We start from the raw sequence: 16,096 nt of genomic DNA, 5'->3' as shown, positions 1-16,096 counted from the left end.
TTAGCAAACAGTACGAATTTTCAGGGTATCTCAGCTAGCGAAGTTTACTCTCTCATTGCTTTGACCAAGATGAACCGCCATCGTCAGCCTTGATGACAGCCTTCTCAATTATTTTTTACATATCGACCAAATTTAAGTTCCTTTTGTGACCGCGAAATTGAAGTCAAAAACCTGTGATCAGGACACCCCGACGACCGACGCACTAAATCAAAGGAAGAATTCTACGGGGTAATCCAACAATCCGAAAGGCAATAACGAACCGGTGAGATGAGTATCACAGATATACTATCGATTCTCTCGTGAAGATCTACTAGATGATCGTCATCCTGCCCATGGAAACGTCTGGCGTGCTGGCTAATATATCCAAAGAGGAGATCAAAACTAAATGGTGCTAGGAAATGAACATCTGTTTCGATGTTTCGAAAAGAAACAGGCTTAAAAATACTATAAACTACAAAGATGGACTAACAAATGATAAAGTAATATAGACATGGATACAAAGACATTGTGGAAATAAGTGTCTGGCAGGTCTCAAAAAGCTCGGAGCTGAGATTACCCCAGAGTCAAGGTGATTCATCATTTCCCCGTTTGAAATCTCCGACGACCCGATATACTATATAGCCATCTCAAAAATTTTTGAAACCATCCTCCTCCTCCTCGCTTTCTATTGTAATACATTTCAGTCATGGCCGGTGAAAAGGGCAAAGTTCTCCTCGCATACTCTGGTGGTCTCGACACCTCTTGCATTCTCGCTTGGCTCATTGAGCAGGGCTACGAAGTCATGGCCTACATTGCTGACGTCGGCCAGGAAGAAGACTTTGAGGCTATCCGCGCAAAGGCCTTGAAGGTTGGCGCTTCCAAGGTCTTCGTTGAGGTATGTACATGTGTAATCCAAGCCGTGATTTTTAATACCGTTTGCTAAGATCGCACGCGCTACAGGACTTGAAAGAAGAGTTTGTCAAGGAATTGATTTTCCCTGCCATCCAAGCCAACGCTATCTACGAGTCCGTCTACTTGCTCGGTACCTCGCTTGCTCGTCCTGTCATTGCCCGCAAGCAAATCGAGATTGCTGCTCGCGAGGGCTGCCAGTTCGTTTCTCACGGCTGCACTGGTAAGGGTAACGATCAGGTCCGATTCGAACTTGCATACTACGCCTTGAAGCCCGACATTCAAGTCATTGCTCCCTGGAGATTGCCTGGTAAGGATGATGGGAGTGAAATCAGGTCACGTGATACGCTTGCGTTTACTGATTGATGGCCTGTAGTCTTCTTTGAGCGTTTCGCCGGTCGCTCTGATCTGTTGGCTTACGCCGCCGAGAAGGGCATTCCTGTTGTCCAGACTGCTGCCAAGCCCTGGTCCACTGACGAAAACTTGTTCCACATCTCGTACGAGGCTGGTATCCTCGAGGACCCCAATGTCACTCCTCCCAAGGATATGTGGAAGCTCACTGTTGACCCTGAGGATGCTCCCAACACTCCCGAACGCATCACCATCACCTTCGAAAAGGGTATTCCCGTCAAGGTTGTGAACCACAACGACAACACCGAGGTCACTGAACCTGTTGCCCTTTTCACCTACCTCAACACTGTCGCTCGTCGCAACGGTATTGGTCGTATCGACATTGTCGAGTCCCGCTTCATTGGTGTCAAATCCCGCGGTTGCTACGAAACTCCTGGTGGCACCATCCTTCGCACTGCTCACAAGGATCTGGAAGGTCTCACTCTTGATGGCCAGCTCCGTGCCTTGCGTGACCAGAACATCACTATCCCCTACTCGCGTGCCTTGTACAACGGTCAATACTTCTCTCCCGAGTGCGAGTTCTTGAACCAGTCCATTGCCTTCACCCAGCGCAACGTTACCGGTGATGTCAAGCTCAAGCTCTACAAGGGTAACACCATCATTGAAGGCCGTGTTGCCCGCGGCGACGGTGCCAAGTTGTACGATATGCGCGAATCCTCAATGGATGAGCAAGGCGGCTACAACCCCGAGGACGCCAATGGTTTTATCAAGATCCACTCTATCCGTCTCAAGAAATGGACCCCTGCTCGCGACTAAGCATTGTGTTTTATACAAAAACTTTACATGCCATGTACATATAATAAACAAAAACGTTTCTGTTTCAGATTGCATTGGAATAATCTAGTTGTTTTTATTACTAAATCATCGTTATCTTGAACGTTCGCACAAAAAAGAGAAAGACGGCTTCTTCCTCCCTTTTATTATTGCTTTTTAATCCACACACGAACGTATTTAACCGGCCTTGTGGCTACAGATTTTTTAAAAGAAAATCACGCGATATTAGTACCAGGTTAGCATTTGATTCGTTCGCCAAAACTTACAATTGCCAGGCGGCACCTAGAAACATGACAACAAAAAAGCAGATTAGGAATACGATTTTTTAGATCGATAAATCGATATATGCAACGTACCGAGGAAGGGAGCGCCGAAGCCGAGACCGAGGTACAAGGTCATCTTGATGGCGAGACCGACCCGGTTGGTGGTCTTGAAAGGAAGGTTCTGCGATTTATTGATTGATTAATCGCACGGAATGATTTTTTTACAATGTTGGGAGAAGAATGTGTCTAACCTGGCCGTTGGAGTTTTCAAAGTGGTACAAGTCAGAGCGCATGACTTGCTTGGCAGCAACGCGGGAGCGAAGAGCAGAGCGGGCGAGAACGTTGGCGTACATGGCTGAAGAGGAGTAGGGTGTGCGTGTTTGTCGTGTGCAAGGAAGGTGGACAAAATTTCTAGACGGGCGGAAAAGTAGAGGCTGATGTCACGCTAATAGTTTAAGCCCCGGCCGAACAAGATGTTGCTGCTGGCGCGGGATGGCGCATTGACTTGACAATGGGCAATAAGGTACCATTGATATCTGCTGTGAAAAGTACATTTATTGCAAACATATCAAGTAGTTGATAAGTCAAGCTACTGTCTTGCAGTTGATGGATATAACAGCAATGATCGCAATTTGATTGGTATATTATGCTGATATACATGTATTTCATCTGCTAGTGGAAGCACGCTGCTTGGTATAGAAAGGTTCCATTCATTCTCCAAGCTGACTGTTTGCTCAGCTGTGTCCAGTACCTAATGCACGCTCTTCTTCAGGTCTGGAGCCTCCTAGTCACTATTTGTGTCAATATCGCCTAACCATATCTCAGCAGGACCTTTCGCTTTCTGCTGTCACTTCCCCCACCCCAACTTCCAGTAACATTTTAAATCTAAACATACTTGCTGCTCGTCTTTCAGCTGAAGACAAAGTTGACCGTACCCGCGAATTTGGCTTTTTAATTTCTTCCAAAAGCTGTACTTGTATGTGTATATCTTCTGCACTTCTTTCTGTCATGTCACCAGATAAACTCACGCAGACGAGTTCATCCGCGAAGCTCTCATCGATACGGGCGCAAGCTATTACACCCGTTTTTGCTGTGCATCGAATGGGACGTCTACTTATTGTCACCATATCAGAGCCAGCACAATGGTCGTTTTTTGCTTGAACACTAATCTTTACCTATTCGGTCTCGCCATATAGAACGAATACATTGCTGTATCTCTACTTAAGGAAAGGCTGGCTCTGTATACATAGCCCCAAGTAAAGGTAATAGGCATTCTTCAATAAGGAAAAAAAGCAGTGATGAAAAGAAAAGATCAAAGGGATGCATCACAAAAGTTAATTAGACGATACAGTACTCGTGTGTTGTCATTATTCTGTCACCTTCCTTATTCAAAACTCGCTTGCTGTAGCATTTGTGTCGCAGTTGGGACTGGCAGATACTCAGAGAGGGAGCTGTTTCAAAAGTACAGTAGAGGATCGAAGAAGAACTCGGTTATTTGCAGCAAAGAACCCAAGTCTCACCGTCTGTAATTAGTTAATTATTGATCAGGCTATTGAGGTCCCATATTTGCTAACAGTGAAAAATGAGAGAATACTCTCTCACGTGCAATTTTCCTTGTTGAGTGAATTTGCCCTATCTCGACATGCTGTTCATATACGCTGTAGAGAACAATTGAAATGCGCACTTATAGATACGTGCACGTTGAGAAATGCAGCAGTGTGGCACATATGAAAAATGAATTGTATATCCATAAATTGTGATTCCCCTTCTTCTAGACTCACGACGAGACGTTGTAATTCCAAAAAGGAGGAGGCGAGGTGGCACAAGAAAAAAATCATTCTGCGAATGCCCAATATGCCCCATCACCAGCAGCCAGTCCCAAATGGAATTATCGATCCATGGATCAACAACAGCACTCCCCGTCTTTTCCTTTGCTAATGGGAACCTGCTGAAACACACAATTCCCGTCCCTTCCTTGATACAGTCTATTGTCAAAGATGTATGTTTATGTGAATGCCGGTGCTCGTCAACTGGAAGACAAGCGATTTTGATTATTGTGGCCTGATATTTAGACAATTCTGTTTTAAACCCTCGGATTCCCTCATTCTTTAGTCGGCTGTCTCTTTTTTATTACTTGGTTGTAAAAATGTCAACAGCAACAATGAGAAGAAAAATAGCAATTGCCATTGACGCAGAGTCACCGGAGCAGGCGAGCAAGGTCATCAGCTGGACAGCAGCCAACCTTCTCAAGCCATTGGACGATGTGCACCTGATTATGGTGGTTGTCATGGACCCAGAATTTTTTGGTCATGGTTGTGTATAGTGACACATAGCACGACGCAGCTGCTGTTGAAAGAAAGAACTCAAAATGTCAAATTCAGAAGAGACGATAGAAGCCAGTATCCTCGGGGATCACGAACTGGAGCGGCTAGAGCAAGAGGTAACCTAGGAGCACAAGTTTCCTATTATTTACCCTTACCAACCAACCAACGACAATCGGGATTCGTCGGATCACAGGCCTCTGCAAAGCATGCGGGCGCAATGCGAGCCTGGAGCGGTGAACTTGTCTCCCAGGGATACAAGACCACAACGCACATCCTGAAATCCGGACCCGCGCATCCTACCAAGGTCATCACCGAGTACGTGGACACTGCAAAGTTTGACTGCCTTGTGCTCGGCAGCAGAAATTTGTCAGGTTGGAGGCGGTAAGTTTTTTTTTTCTCTTGTTTCCTTTTTCTTCGTGTGCCTTGGCTTTTGTGGATCGAATGGATAACGTAATCCACAAAAAAGGCAATTTTGTTGCTGGGCAGATTCTTACAGTGTATGCTTTCAATTTGCCTTGATATAGAACAATCTTTGGTAGTTTCAGCGACTATGTTCAGCAGCACGTCCATTGCCCTGTGCTCATTGTAAAATAAACTATTTAGTATATTTTAGCGCCATGATTTGCGCGCAAATAGAGATTTTTCTTTTTTGTCTCAGACCTCGTGCTACCCTGAGCAGGCTTGTGCAACCACGAGAAGTATATTCGCCACCCACAGTTCTGTATCCGCGGATGAGCCGTTTGTTGCGGGGTTGCAGCTCCTCGATCCATTGCTTCGCTTTTGGGCTTTTCAGACCCTGTGAACCCACAGATCACGAACGCCAGCCCGTTCCCACCGAATCATTCTCCGTGGGGAAATCAAGGTAAGTTGCCACCCTAACCGGATTGGACAACGGGACGCACCTTATATAAGCACACAACAACGGCGCCCCAGGTTCCCTGCCCTTCTATAAAAACTTTTGCTCCTTCTGCCACGCTCATTGCCTTTTGTCTACCTTTTTCTCACCTTTTTGTTTTCCTTGGAAAGACCATGGGCGCTAGGCTAATAAACAACGTCTACGTAAGCTGCCCTTCAATACCTATATACGTTCACCTTGATCTGCTAGCTAACATATACATTTGCGCATACGTAGGTCATTGGTGGTTTTGCGGCCATCGCCGGTATCATGTTTGGTTTCGATATCGGTAGCAACTCTGGAGTCATTGGTACAGATCAGTAAGTTTTCTTCTTCTGCAATCAATTTTTCTTATTAAACTCACTGGAACATCATCATCGCAGATACCAAACTTACTTCAACCATCCCGATGCTGTCTTGCAGGGTGGTATCAACGGTGCCCTTAGTGCTGGCTGCTTTGTCGGCGCCCTCATTGCTGCTTTCCCTGCTGACCGATTCTCTCGTAAATACACCCTGATTGGTGCTTCTTTCCTCTTCATTGTTGGTGCTGTTCTTCAGTCTGCTTCTAACGGTGTTCCTATGCTCTGTGTTGGTCGTGTATTTGCTGGTAAGTTAACTACTGCAAAGTGGAAGAGAGATATCACAAACTCATATAATTCTTAATTAGGTCTTTCTGTCGGTGTCACTTCCATGGTTGTACCTCTTTACCAATCCGAAATCGCTCCCAAGGAAATCCGTGGCCGCATTGTTGCTGTGCAGCAATGGAGTATCACCTGGGGTATCATGATTGCGTAAGTTTCTATCGAGTCTGATCCCGCCAACCTCCAATCCATACATACTCACCACCCAGCTATTGTTTAACAGCTTCTGGATTCAATACGGTTCCTCAACTATCAAGAACGGCGACTGGACCGCTGCCTTCCGTATCCCCTGGGGTGTCCAAGCCGTTCCTGCCGTGATCCTTTGCATTGGGATGTGGTTCTTCCCGTTCTCCCCTCGTTGGCTGGCCGATAAGGGCCGCATGGATGAGGCGCGACAGGTTCTCGCTGATATCCACGGCAACGGCGATGTCAACCACCCTCGCGTGCAGCTTGAAATTCAGGAAATCGAAGCAGTCATCAAGTTCGACCGCGAAATCGCGTCCCACCGCTATGCCGATCTTCTCAAGCCCGAGTACTCCTACCGCGCCTTCCTTGGTATCTGCCTCCAGATCTGGCAACAACTGACTGGTATGAATATCATCATGTTCTACGTCGTCCTTCTTTTCAAGCAAGCCGGTATCGGTGACAGCCAAGAAGCTACTTTGCTCGCTTCTGGTATCAACTATGTCATCAACGTTGTCATGACCATTCCCGCCATTCTTTTCGTCGACAAGTGGGGTCGCCGTCCTACCATGGTCGCCGGTGCTTCTTTCATGTCTATTTTCCTGTGGATTGTCGGTGGTATCATGGCTACCGGTGACTGGTACGTTGGCGATGATGGCAAATGGGCCATGCATATTTCCAGCTCCAAGAGCAACGGTATGGTCGCCTGTGTCTACCTCTTTGTCGCATCTTTTGCCACCACTTGGGGTCCTATGGGCTGGATCTACCCTGCCGAAATCTTCCCTCTCCGTATCCGTGCCATGGGTGTCTCCCTCTCCACCGCTGCCAACTGGCTCTTCAACTGGGTCCTCAACTTTGTCGTTCCTATCCTCATGGAGAAGATCCGATTTGGTCTCTACCTGCTCTTTGCTGGCTTCAACTTCCTGATGGCCGTCCACGTCTTCTGGGCTTACCCTGAGACTAAGGGCTTCACTCTTGAAGAAATAGACATCATCTTTGAGCACAACCCGCGCAAGAAACTCGACCACGCATACGTCCAGCAGATCTTGGCTGAACGTACCGGTGCTCGCATCGAGACGCAATCTATCGAAAAAACCGAACAGATTGCTTAATTTGATGGAGACATATTATATCCTCCCTTTCTTATTTCTTTACAACAACAACAATAGCATCCAAGTAATATGTACCCATTTATATCTACCTTTTTTCTCCCTTTTCCTTTCTTCCCGTTGTTTGCTTTACATAATAAAGTAAAATATAATCGAGTAATTTACCTGCTACGTATATCGGGATATTTTTTGATCCATAATCCTCCTTTCTACATAGTACCACCACTGCAGGATCGGTCCGCCATGCGCCCCATCCATGACGTGTCCGGATTTTCCTGCAATCACGTTACATTTTCTATTTTCTTGTGCTCCCATGCCAGTCCCTGTTCGTCCAAGCAACACGAGCTACATACAGACCTGGTTGCCTCTTTCAGCCCTATTCTGGAACCGAGATATGCTTATATACTCTGGTCGATCGTGGATTGAATCTACATATTGTTCTTTGTACCGGCAAAGGAGCTCAACAACTAATACAGCTTTCCGCTTTCATATTGAAAACACAGTTGTCTCTTCAAAATACTATTCGCTCAGATTGTTTAGTTTGGAAATGACCAAGGTTACCGTAACCTGGCAATATTTATGTAGCATCTTATTCGATGGATTTTAACGCTCGGTACAGTTCTTGCTATACAAAAGGGGTAAAGTTTTCTAGATGTCGCAACTACTTTTTAATACAAGGCCATCTCGCACAATTTACTTTAAGCATATTCTCTGTGATTTTATATATATTGAATGGATTCATAGGACAGAATAGCAACGAATGTAATTTGGGTAGGCGGCATTGATATATGGCGGGGGTTGCTGCCGCTGCTGTCAAAAGTGACTTGCCACAACAGCCCTTCTCCGTCCCATCCTTCAAAGTTCAACCAACATGGCAACCAAGGCACTACCCAATATGAAAAACCTTTCCGCATCAAAAGTCGTCAAATGCATTATTGCGCAGAACGGACCAATGACCACCAAAGCAATCGCAGCATTTATCCCAAAATACCCCGAGTTGTTAAAATCCAACGCACATTTGAAACGCCATGTCCTCGGTCGTCTTAAAGATCGGGGCGAGCTCGAAAAGAAGATCAACCGGACGCCGTCAGAGCTGCCACCAAACGGATTAGCATCGAGCGAGAGAAACAAGAAAGAAGTATACGTATGGCGATTCCCGACCGAGGAGGATGCCAGCGTGTTCAAGAATGTATCGTTAGACGACCTGATAAAGCAAGCACAGCAGCCCGGACTTAATGTTCATCAATAAATTACAGGATTTTTCCTAATAATTTGCGCTGTGCTCTTACTTATTTTGCGTCAATAGCAGCCCACTTTGCGCCTGGTCAGAGGGAACTTTGCGTTGGCCAAGAAATACTGTAAAAATGGTCATCGCCGGATACATCTTTATAAGAAGCGTCCCCAGCTTTGCGCTGAGAAATGCATTTGGAGCCTTTTAGAAAACGCTTCTAGGAGAGGCCATTGGCTCAATTTGAGCATAACAATCTGAGATGATGACCACTACGGTTTATCAATTAGGAATCACCCTTTAGCTTCGTACTGCGTTCAGTTCTGTGCAACTTTGCAACAATGTTTTACCATCAACGTCCAGGGTATTTATGCATATACTGTATGTATCGCTTTATGATAAAGCTGTATAATGTCCATCAAGAGGTACGTACACTGTATTAAATGTAACTTCTCAGTTCTTTCTAAGTACCGTTAACCTTATTTGACGGTCGTATGCCCTTCACGAGCCAACATGCCACCTCTGTGTGCTGATCAGATATGGCTCATACATCTATGTCTATATTGTTTTCATTTCAAAGGTACATATGTCCAAGCATGATTACAACAGGCTCTTATCCAAGCAGAGAAGATGGGAAATGCCGGGGAAGACGGTTTGGCAACTTTTTCGATAGAGCGAAGTTTCACGAGTTATGCGGAACCCATGGTCTACAATTTGAACACTGTATAGACGTGACATCGTTCAATATCGCAAGGCTCCATGGAGCAACTAACAAGGATGCTCCCAAAGCTTGCAAGAACTCGTTTTTTACGCCCACTCCATTGGATGGAGTGGAAAAAGACGATTTATATGACTTGCATCGGGACATGGGAGGAGCGTATTACGGCGTTGCAAGAGAAAAACAAGGAGTTGAACATGCGAAAACATACATCCATTGGAACATTAAGCAAGGCTAAACAAGAAGGAGCAAAGCATGCAGACCTGAAATCATTACAGCTGGCAAAAGCTGATGCAGAGTATGAAGCGCTAAAGAACCAGCTAGCCTTGATAGACTTTCGTGCTGTTGTTAATAATACGAAATGGATGATGAAAAACCAGGATCGCAAAGTGGGCAGTGGAAAAGAACAGGAGAGGATGGCAAGACCTGCATTAGAGCACCATGCATGTGAAGCCAGAAGTGAATTGTTGGATTTATCAAGATTACAAAAGGAGGCAGCAGAATCGTCCAGGAAGCTTGCATTCAGCGGGACCGATTGCGGTATCGTAAAAATGTCAGTTACAGTATCGATGTCATTGCAACAATATCGACATCATATCGAGCTATACAACCGGTTTCAACCGTTATCGACCAAGGAGGAAGATGGTGACGATGATAGCAATGGCAACGACGAGCTAACCTCCCAAAGTTGCAACGACTTGCTTACATTACCAAAGCCTTCGACAATTTCATCCAAGCATATGCATAATAAGGCAATGCTGTACAAGAATGCCAAGTATCGAGAGAAGAGAAAAGCTCGAAATCCAGAGATCCGAGAAGCGGAAGAAAACATTGCAAACGACAATATTCAGAACGCAAAGTCTGTAGAAGATGTTTCCAATTGGCAGAAGGTATAATTGATTATCTTCTTTATTATCCCGTTATCTGACTAGCATTGCTCTTAGACATTTCGAGAACACCGTGATACTCTACAATATTTCTATAACTCTCCAGCAAAAAACCGAGCAAAATGGAGCCAAGAGCTGGCCCTGAAAAAAGCGTATTCGCAGGAAGCCTCCCGTGAAAAGCCTCCCGTGAAAGGGCATACGTGAAAGAAGCTTGCGGAACCGGGAAGAAGTCTATTCCCATTATGTTCATCGGCGACCAAGATTTAGGAACAAACGCACGGTTAAAAGGCCACGTGAAGGGAGTGGCCACGAAGATACGAAAAGAGCACCATTTACACACAGTTATGGTCATAACAACAGAATATAGAACATCTCAAACCTGCGGCTGGTACCTAGGACCTGTTGTGCGACCCAGGGCAACCATCCTAAAGGATGGCAACAAGAAAAAGCGGTCCGTTCATGGTGCTTCTTTATGCATGAATACCAAGTGTCCTTTGTATAGGGCCGGGCGAGCCGTACAAGGCCGTGACTATATGGCGGCAATTTGCATTGCCCTTAATGGCATTAGCCGGGTGATAGACGGTATTCATCTATCGCCTTTTACAAGACATTCAGCCGCTTTACACATGCTGAATACAAGCAACTCCCCTGACATCATTGGTAATAATTGGACTTCACAGTTATGTATCTTTCAGTAAAACTCACAGTGCTGAAATGTTAGGCAATGATGCTCAGGAGGATTCTGTCGAAGGGACAGATATACAATCTTCACCGGATGAATGTAAGTTTTCCATTGATAACCTACATAAACAACTGAACTGATTTTTTAAATATAGGAGAGGTGAGAAAGTAGAAGGCTACTTGTACGTTAAAGCCAATGGCTTATCAATTCTTGTACTATATGCGGCCTGGGTTCTCCTCTTGTGCTGGCTCTGCTTGCACGCTCGCACGAATATCGCAAGCGTAAGTCGTCAAACTTCAGTAGATTACAGTGGTCCAACGTTAATTCGATTTCTGTAGGTGCAAAATGTAGCCAACTAAAAGCGCAAAAGGATTTCCAGACCGCGCAAATATTTCCTCAAAATCCAGTATGCATGATCACCACCCCTCCTCCTTTTCTCATCCCGGAATTCAAGGCACTTTTTTCTTTCTGTCCTTGCATTGCATTTGCCTTTCTTTCCTTTTTCTTTCTTTCTTTTTTATTCCTCTCGTTCCTGATGAAGGAGGTGCAAGTGACAATACCTCCCGAGGAGGAACGTAAGATCATACGAGCGCTAGATCTGCGTATGCTCAGCCTCCTTTGCTTGTTCTATATGGCATCATACCTTGATCGCATCAACATTGGTCAAGCAAGGTAAAATCCAGGAAGTGAAAAGGAAGAATCCTACGCAGCACATGGATCAGGCGTCGAGATCAGTCTTACTAAAATATGTTGCCCGTTACCACTTTGTTGTTAGAGTACAAGGTCTTGAGCAGGATTTGAATGCATGTCTTTCTTTTGTTTCTACCATGCTTGATATTTCGTACTAAATCTCTATCTGTAGCTGACTCCTGATGAGTTCGGGTTGACTGTGGCAGCTTTCTATATCACTTATGCACGTATTTGCATCCGCTAATGCATTCACATCGCGATATGCGCCCCCTAACCTAAAGTCACAGGTGCTCTTTGAGGTCCCATCCAATATCTTGCTCAAACGAACGAACGCAGCCGCCTATTTATCCTTGATTATTACCAGTTGGAGTGTGCAAGTATCAACATTCTATGTATTCGTGATGTAACTGTTAACGCTACTTGGGATCGCCAGCGTAACACTGCTCACAGCATTCGTGACAAACTTTGCAGGTCTCTTGATAACTCGGCTCATTCTCGGGTATGCGTTAAAATTATTATTTATAACTCTCTCGCCTTTTATTTATTACCCTTTTTGTGTTTATACCAGCATCATCGAGAGCGCATATATTCCGGGCGTGCTGTACCAGCTTTCTCGCGTATATACAAGGGATGAACTACCGTTACGCGTATCTTGTCTTGTAGGCACCGCGTTCCTCTCCGGCGTTGTGTCTGGCTTCATTGGATACGGCACGTCGCACCTCGACGGCAAAGCCGGGCTGGATGCATGGCGCTATCTTTTCATTATCGAAGGCGCACCAGGGATCCTTCTGGGTATCGCGGCGTATTTCTGCCTGTTCAACGACATACGCAAGGTGTCTTGGCTGACAGACGAGCAAAAGCAATGGCAGATCCAGAGAATGGAAAAGATTAACATTGATGATACACACTCAATAACCGCAAAAAATGTGTTTCTATCACTCATTTCATGGAAAACTTGGGCATTCGCTGCATTGATGTTTTTGGATGCCGAGGCAATGCTGACCACGTCTACTTTTTCTCCCACTCTTATCATTGGTGCGTTACCTCGGTGAAGAGAAGAAAGGATTATTACTAACCAATCTTCACTCCAGGATTCGGCTTTTCTGTATTGAATACACAGCTGTTATCGGCTGGCCCTCCCGTTGCTGCTTTAGGCGCCGTGTTTCTTTGTGGATACTTGTCATCAGACAAGCACAACTACAGAGCAATGTTGACAACTGCCGGATTTGTGCTTATCAGCCTTGGATGCGCGTTGCTGCTGGGCATCAAGGATCAATGGGGTATGCATTTGTTCTCGAAATATGGGGCGCGTCTATGCATTGATCTTAACTAAGTCTTGTCTAGGCGATTATGCATCCTTGTTTCCAATCACGGCGGGTATAGGTCTGCAAGGTTTGTATCTCTCTCTCTATATCTACTGTGGGTGCGTGCAAATATATTCATTTACAAGGATCTAGCACCGTGTATTTTGAGCTGGGCAGCGGTTGCTTTTGATGACATGACGCAGCGAGCTGTAGCCATTGCTGTAACAACCGCCGCAAGTAACGTCGGAGGAGTACTTGGATCCTATTTGTACCCAGCTAACGAAGGCCCATTCTTTTGTGAGTTTCAATATACTCGAAATATGTGATTAAGACAAGCGCAGCTAATTACTGAATAGTCAAAGGAAAGCTTGTGACGCTTGTCATTGTGGCGGTAGGAATTGTGCTAACACCCATGATCGCGTACGGCTTGGCACGGGAGCGTCGAAAGACTCAGGATGCTGCTAATTTCAGCAGATCGGAAACAGCCAGCAGTGGATGAAATGACACGCTGAACATAATAGATATATTATATATGATAATGTACTAGACTAGCTATTATAAAATCAAACCCTAATCGCTTTTCCGCTGTTGAGCTTTATCCAAACGTTGCCACAAATCTCGACCGAGGACCAAAGCAATAGCCGAAGGAAGTATTATCCAGGCTCCATTAGGTATCTAGAGTGTAGTAGAAAAAACAGAATGAATATCGTACTTGCATAGACCAAGGAAGGAACAAACGAAAGGTGATGCTTACCACCCACAAGAAAATGTACGTCTGCCAATCATTGTGGCCAGTGTGTCTCATGCCGCTGTAGTATTCAGTGAGCCAATACAAGACGGTCTTTGCAACAGTCAAGATGGCGGCAGAGAATCCAACGAGGTTTACTTGTCCAATTCTGCTCAAGGGAAGCGTCGAACCCAGGTAGAGATAGAGGAAATTAAGTGCCGTTTCGACCAGGTTCATGAATGCTTGAGCACTCGTAAATCCGTCCTGTTCTTCCCACGCAACGGTGCCGTAAAACGTATCGACCTACAGCGACGATAATAATAAGAGTATCTAGCTACTGATTGGAAAGTCGTATATTTCAGGACTTTGCATACTTTGCCGTAGAGAATGTAGGGTCGCCACAAGAAATTCCATTTTCCACCTTCCATGCTGTGAGGTCTACAAGGTTTTTTTCATCTTTCATTGCCTTCCTTCTAGCCGTGTCTGCTTTCTTATTCCTGGCATTACCTTGCTAAGCAGTAGCCAGCATCCTAAATGATTGTTAAGCAACGCACGTTCATAGCTTTTTCAAAGGGATAACCGTACCCAAAGAACCAAAAGTGAGCTGATGAGGAACCAGCCTTTGATCCAAACCGGTGCCGAGAAATCTTTGGCGGTCATGTCTGCTGTAATGTAGCGTAGTAGACGTTCTCACACACACAAGTGCCTCTCTTGCCTCTGTCAGGCACGGCCGACGCCGCCCCGCCCAATTGGTCTGTGCACAGGAAAACTTCATTACTACCACCGCCAGATGCCGTCAGAGAGACTACTGTAAGCCTTAGTCACGTTTCAAATACCTCATTCTCCTTCTCTCTCTCTCTCTAAACGTGAGCGGCTTTATTTATCCCTTCCGTTTCTACCATCTCCTTTCTTCTTCTTCTTCTTCGTTTTCGGCCTTGTTGTTCGCACGATAAAGAAGGATGCACTTGAACTTTCAACTGTTCAAGTTTGACGAAGTATGCCAGAACATTGCACTCACGCTGTGCCCGTTGATCGGAAAATACGATGGCATTGAGCCTCTGTGCTACTCTCGGAACGTCGAGTTTGCAGGGATGCTTGTCTTTCAGCCAGGTAAAAAGCAACTGGGAAACTTTAAGCGGAAAAGGAGCAAACTCAATAATAATAACCCAGACTAATGGTAGCTACATTCATCATGGATATCGTGGCATTGTTCATGACAAGCATTATGATATACCATGTCAAGACAAAATACACCGCTATAGGTAGGTTCAGTGTTCACATTTGAAGATACAGCAGAAGGAACTTAAGTATAAGCACAGGCAGGAAGGAAATTGTCATGTTCTTCCAATTCTATTTGGGAACTGTGATCTTTGATATGCTGCTGGTTACTAGCATCGTTCCAAAAGCCTCGATTTTGTATCCAGTAAGACTTTCTTTTTCTCTCTCTCTCTCTTTATATCGACCATAGCTGATATCTATTCCAGTATTTTACTGCAGCACACATTGGTCTTATAAGCACAACATTTTGGTGTCTTCTGTTAAACGGATTCGTCGGTTTCCAGTTTGCAGAAGACGGTACACCTATAAGCTTGTGGGTAAAGCATCTAATCATTCTAGCTCCACCTGTGTACAAATAATTCAAAACTGTATCTTTTTCAAATAGTCTATCAGGGCGACATCGTTCGTTGTATTTACAGCTGTCACGATCATTTCCATGGCAACTTTCAGCAAAATTAGTCCTTTCAGTTACGAAACACCGACGGTACTTTGGATCCTCTATTTTATTGTCAACGGTGCTATCTTTGTCATTTACGTAATATCTCAAGTTATCCTTGTTGTGTTTACGCTCGATGATCGCTGGGCACTGGGCGATATTGCATTCGGCGCCATTTTTTTCGCTGTGGGACAGGTTATCATGTACATATTCTCGGTGCCTATTTGCGAGCAGGCAAAGCATTACATGGACGGCCTCTTGTTCGGAAACGCTTGCAACTTGCTAGCGGTCATGATGGTTTACAAGTACTGGGACTCGATTACCAAGGAAGACTTGGAATTCGCGTTGGATTCTAGAAGGCAATACTGGCAGGCTCTGACGCAAGTCAAAGAAGATGATGAGAAGGATGGTTACGGATACTAAGCAGCAACGATGTCTCTATCTTTGTGAGATGTCTTAATCTTTAAATAGAAGATACGCTGCATATCCATGTATTCGGAAGGAAAGATAATTCAACAGTTAGTTCGAGATATAAATGCCCAACGGTGTCAGATGTTTGTCAGAAGGAGAGTGAAAATCGATGTTCCTCTCAGCCAATTCTGAAGTCGCAGTTGACAAATAGGGGTCGTGTGTGCCCAGAAACTTTTGCGCTCGATGA

General features: G+C 45.1%; 11 protein-coding genes across 11 annotated transcripts; 8 read left to right on the top strand and 3 right to left on the bottom strand.

Moving 5' to 3' along the window:
- Positions 1-685: 685 nt before the first annotated feature.
- On the top strand, positions 686-2,055 carry VTP01DRAFT_9223 (uncharacterized protein; the record flags this gene model as incomplete). Its single annotated transcript, XM_069388432.1, has 3 exons — positions 686-874; positions 940-1,198; positions 1,265-2,055. 3 exons carry the CDS (start codon positions 686-688, stop codon positions 2,053-2,055), a joined length of 1,239 nt encoding a protein of 412 aa, XP_069240729.1.
- Positions 2,056-2,250: 195 nt separating this feature from the next.
- On the bottom strand, positions 2,251-2,689 carry VTP01DRAFT_9222 (uncharacterized protein; the record flags this gene model as incomplete). The annotated part of the gene is made up of 4 exons (XM_069388431.1): positions 2,251-2,266; positions 2,340-2,355; positions 2,430-2,517; positions 2,588-2,689. 4 exons carry the CDS (start codon positions 2,687-2,689, stop codon positions 2,251-2,253), a joined length of 222 nt encoding a protein of 73 aa, XP_069240728.1.
- Positions 2,690-3,070: 381 nt separating this feature from the next.
- On the bottom strand, positions 3,071-3,463 carry VTP01DRAFT_9221 (uncharacterized protein; the record flags this gene model as incomplete). Its single annotated transcript, XM_069388430.1, has 2 exons — positions 3,071-3,120; positions 3,232-3,463. 2 exons carry the CDS (start codon positions 3,461-3,463, stop codon positions 3,071-3,073), a joined length of 282 nt encoding a protein of 93 aa, XP_069240727.1.
- Positions 3,464-4,482: 1,019 nt separating this feature from the next.
- VTP01DRAFT_9220 (uncharacterized protein) lies at positions 4,483-5,254 on the top strand (the record flags this gene model as incomplete). The annotated part of the gene is made up of 4 exons (XM_069388429.1): positions 4,483-4,648; positions 4,718-4,776; positions 4,854-5,041; positions 5,185-5,254. 4 exons carry the CDS (start codon positions 4,483-4,485, stop codon positions 5,252-5,254), a joined length of 483 nt encoding a protein of 160 aa, XP_069240726.1.
- Positions 5,255-5,689: 435 nt separating this feature from the next.
- Positions 5,690-7,491, top strand: VTP01DRAFT_9219 (uncharacterized protein; the record flags this gene model as incomplete). The annotated part of the gene is made up of 5 exons (XM_069388427.1): positions 5,690-5,719; positions 5,793-5,875; positions 5,939-6,162; positions 6,223-6,346; positions 6,420-7,491. The coding sequence occupies 5 exons, from the start codon at positions 5,690-5,692 to the stop codon at positions 7,489-7,491; spliced, it is 1,533 nt and encodes a 510-aa protein (XP_069240725.1).
- An 868-nt stretch (positions 7,492-8,359) lies between these two features.
- Positions 8,360-8,737, top strand: VTP01DRAFT_9218 (uncharacterized protein; the record flags this gene model as incomplete). The annotated part of the gene is made up of 1 exon (XM_069388426.1): positions 8,360-8,737. One exon carries the CDS (start codon positions 8,360-8,362, stop codon positions 8,735-8,737), a length of 378 nt encoding a protein of 125 aa, XP_069240724.1.
- Positions 8,738-9,475: 738 nt separating this feature from the next.
- VTP01DRAFT_9217 (uncharacterized protein) lies at positions 9,476-10,525 on the top strand (the record flags this gene model as incomplete). The annotated part of the gene is made up of 2 exons (XM_069388425.1): positions 9,476-10,324; positions 10,379-10,525. 2 exons carry the CDS (start codon positions 9,476-9,478, stop codon positions 10,523-10,525), a joined length of 996 nt encoding a protein of 331 aa, XP_069240723.1.
- Positions 10,526-10,947: 422 nt separating this feature from the next.
- Positions 10,948-11,362, top strand: VTP01DRAFT_9216 (uncharacterized protein; the record flags this gene model as incomplete). The annotated part of the gene is made up of 4 exons (XM_069388424.1): positions 10,948-10,981; positions 11,043-11,102; positions 11,163-11,284; positions 11,342-11,362. 4 exons carry the CDS (start codon positions 10,948-10,950, stop codon positions 11,360-11,362), a joined length of 237 nt encoding a protein of 78 aa, XP_069240722.1.
- Positions 11,363-11,538: 176 nt separating this feature from the next.
- VTP01DRAFT_9215 (uncharacterized protein) lies at positions 11,539-13,496 on the top strand (the record flags this gene model as incomplete). Its single annotated transcript, XM_069388423.1, has 10 exons — positions 11,539-11,675; positions 11,779-11,806; positions 11,866-11,916; positions 11,981-12,066; positions 12,127-12,192; positions 12,262-12,728; positions 12,785-12,973; positions 13,038-13,085; positions 13,151-13,294; positions 13,354-13,496. 10 exons carry the CDS (start codon positions 11,539-11,541, stop codon positions 13,494-13,496), a joined length of 1,359 nt encoding a protein of 452 aa, XP_069240721.1.
- A 71-nt stretch (positions 13,497-13,567) lies between these two features.
- Positions 13,568-14,384, bottom strand: VTP01DRAFT_9214 (uncharacterized protein; the record flags this gene model as incomplete). The annotated part of the gene is made up of 5 exons (XM_069388422.1): positions 13,568-13,672; positions 13,752-14,027; positions 14,099-14,162; positions 14,232-14,254; positions 14,310-14,384. 5 exons carry the CDS (start codon positions 14,382-14,384, stop codon positions 13,568-13,570), a joined length of 543 nt encoding a protein of 180 aa, XP_069240720.1.
- Positions 14,385-14,683: 299 nt separating this feature from the next.
- Positions 14,684-15,861, top strand: VTP01DRAFT_9213 (uncharacterized protein; the record flags this gene model as incomplete). Its single annotated transcript, XM_069388421.1, has 5 exons — positions 14,684-14,834; positions 14,906-14,986; positions 15,044-15,147; positions 15,209-15,319; positions 15,388-15,861. The coding sequence occupies 5 exons, from the start codon at positions 14,684-14,686 to the stop codon at positions 15,859-15,861; spliced, it is 921 nt and encodes a 306-aa protein (XP_069240719.1).
- Positions 15,862-16,096: the final 235 nt, after the last annotated feature.

Source organism: Rhizomucor pusillus (assembly GCF_041956525.1).
Source record: "Rhizomucor pusillus strain CBS 183.67 unplaced genomic scaffold VTP01scaffold_6, whole genome shotgun sequence".
NCBI classification, from domain to species: Eukaryota; Fungi; Mucoromycota; class Mucoromycetes; order Mucorales; family Lichtheimiaceae; genus Rhizomucor; species Rhizomucor pusillus.
Note: the sequence above shows the minus strand (reverse complement) of the source record. Positions and strands in the feature narration are given on the sequence as shown.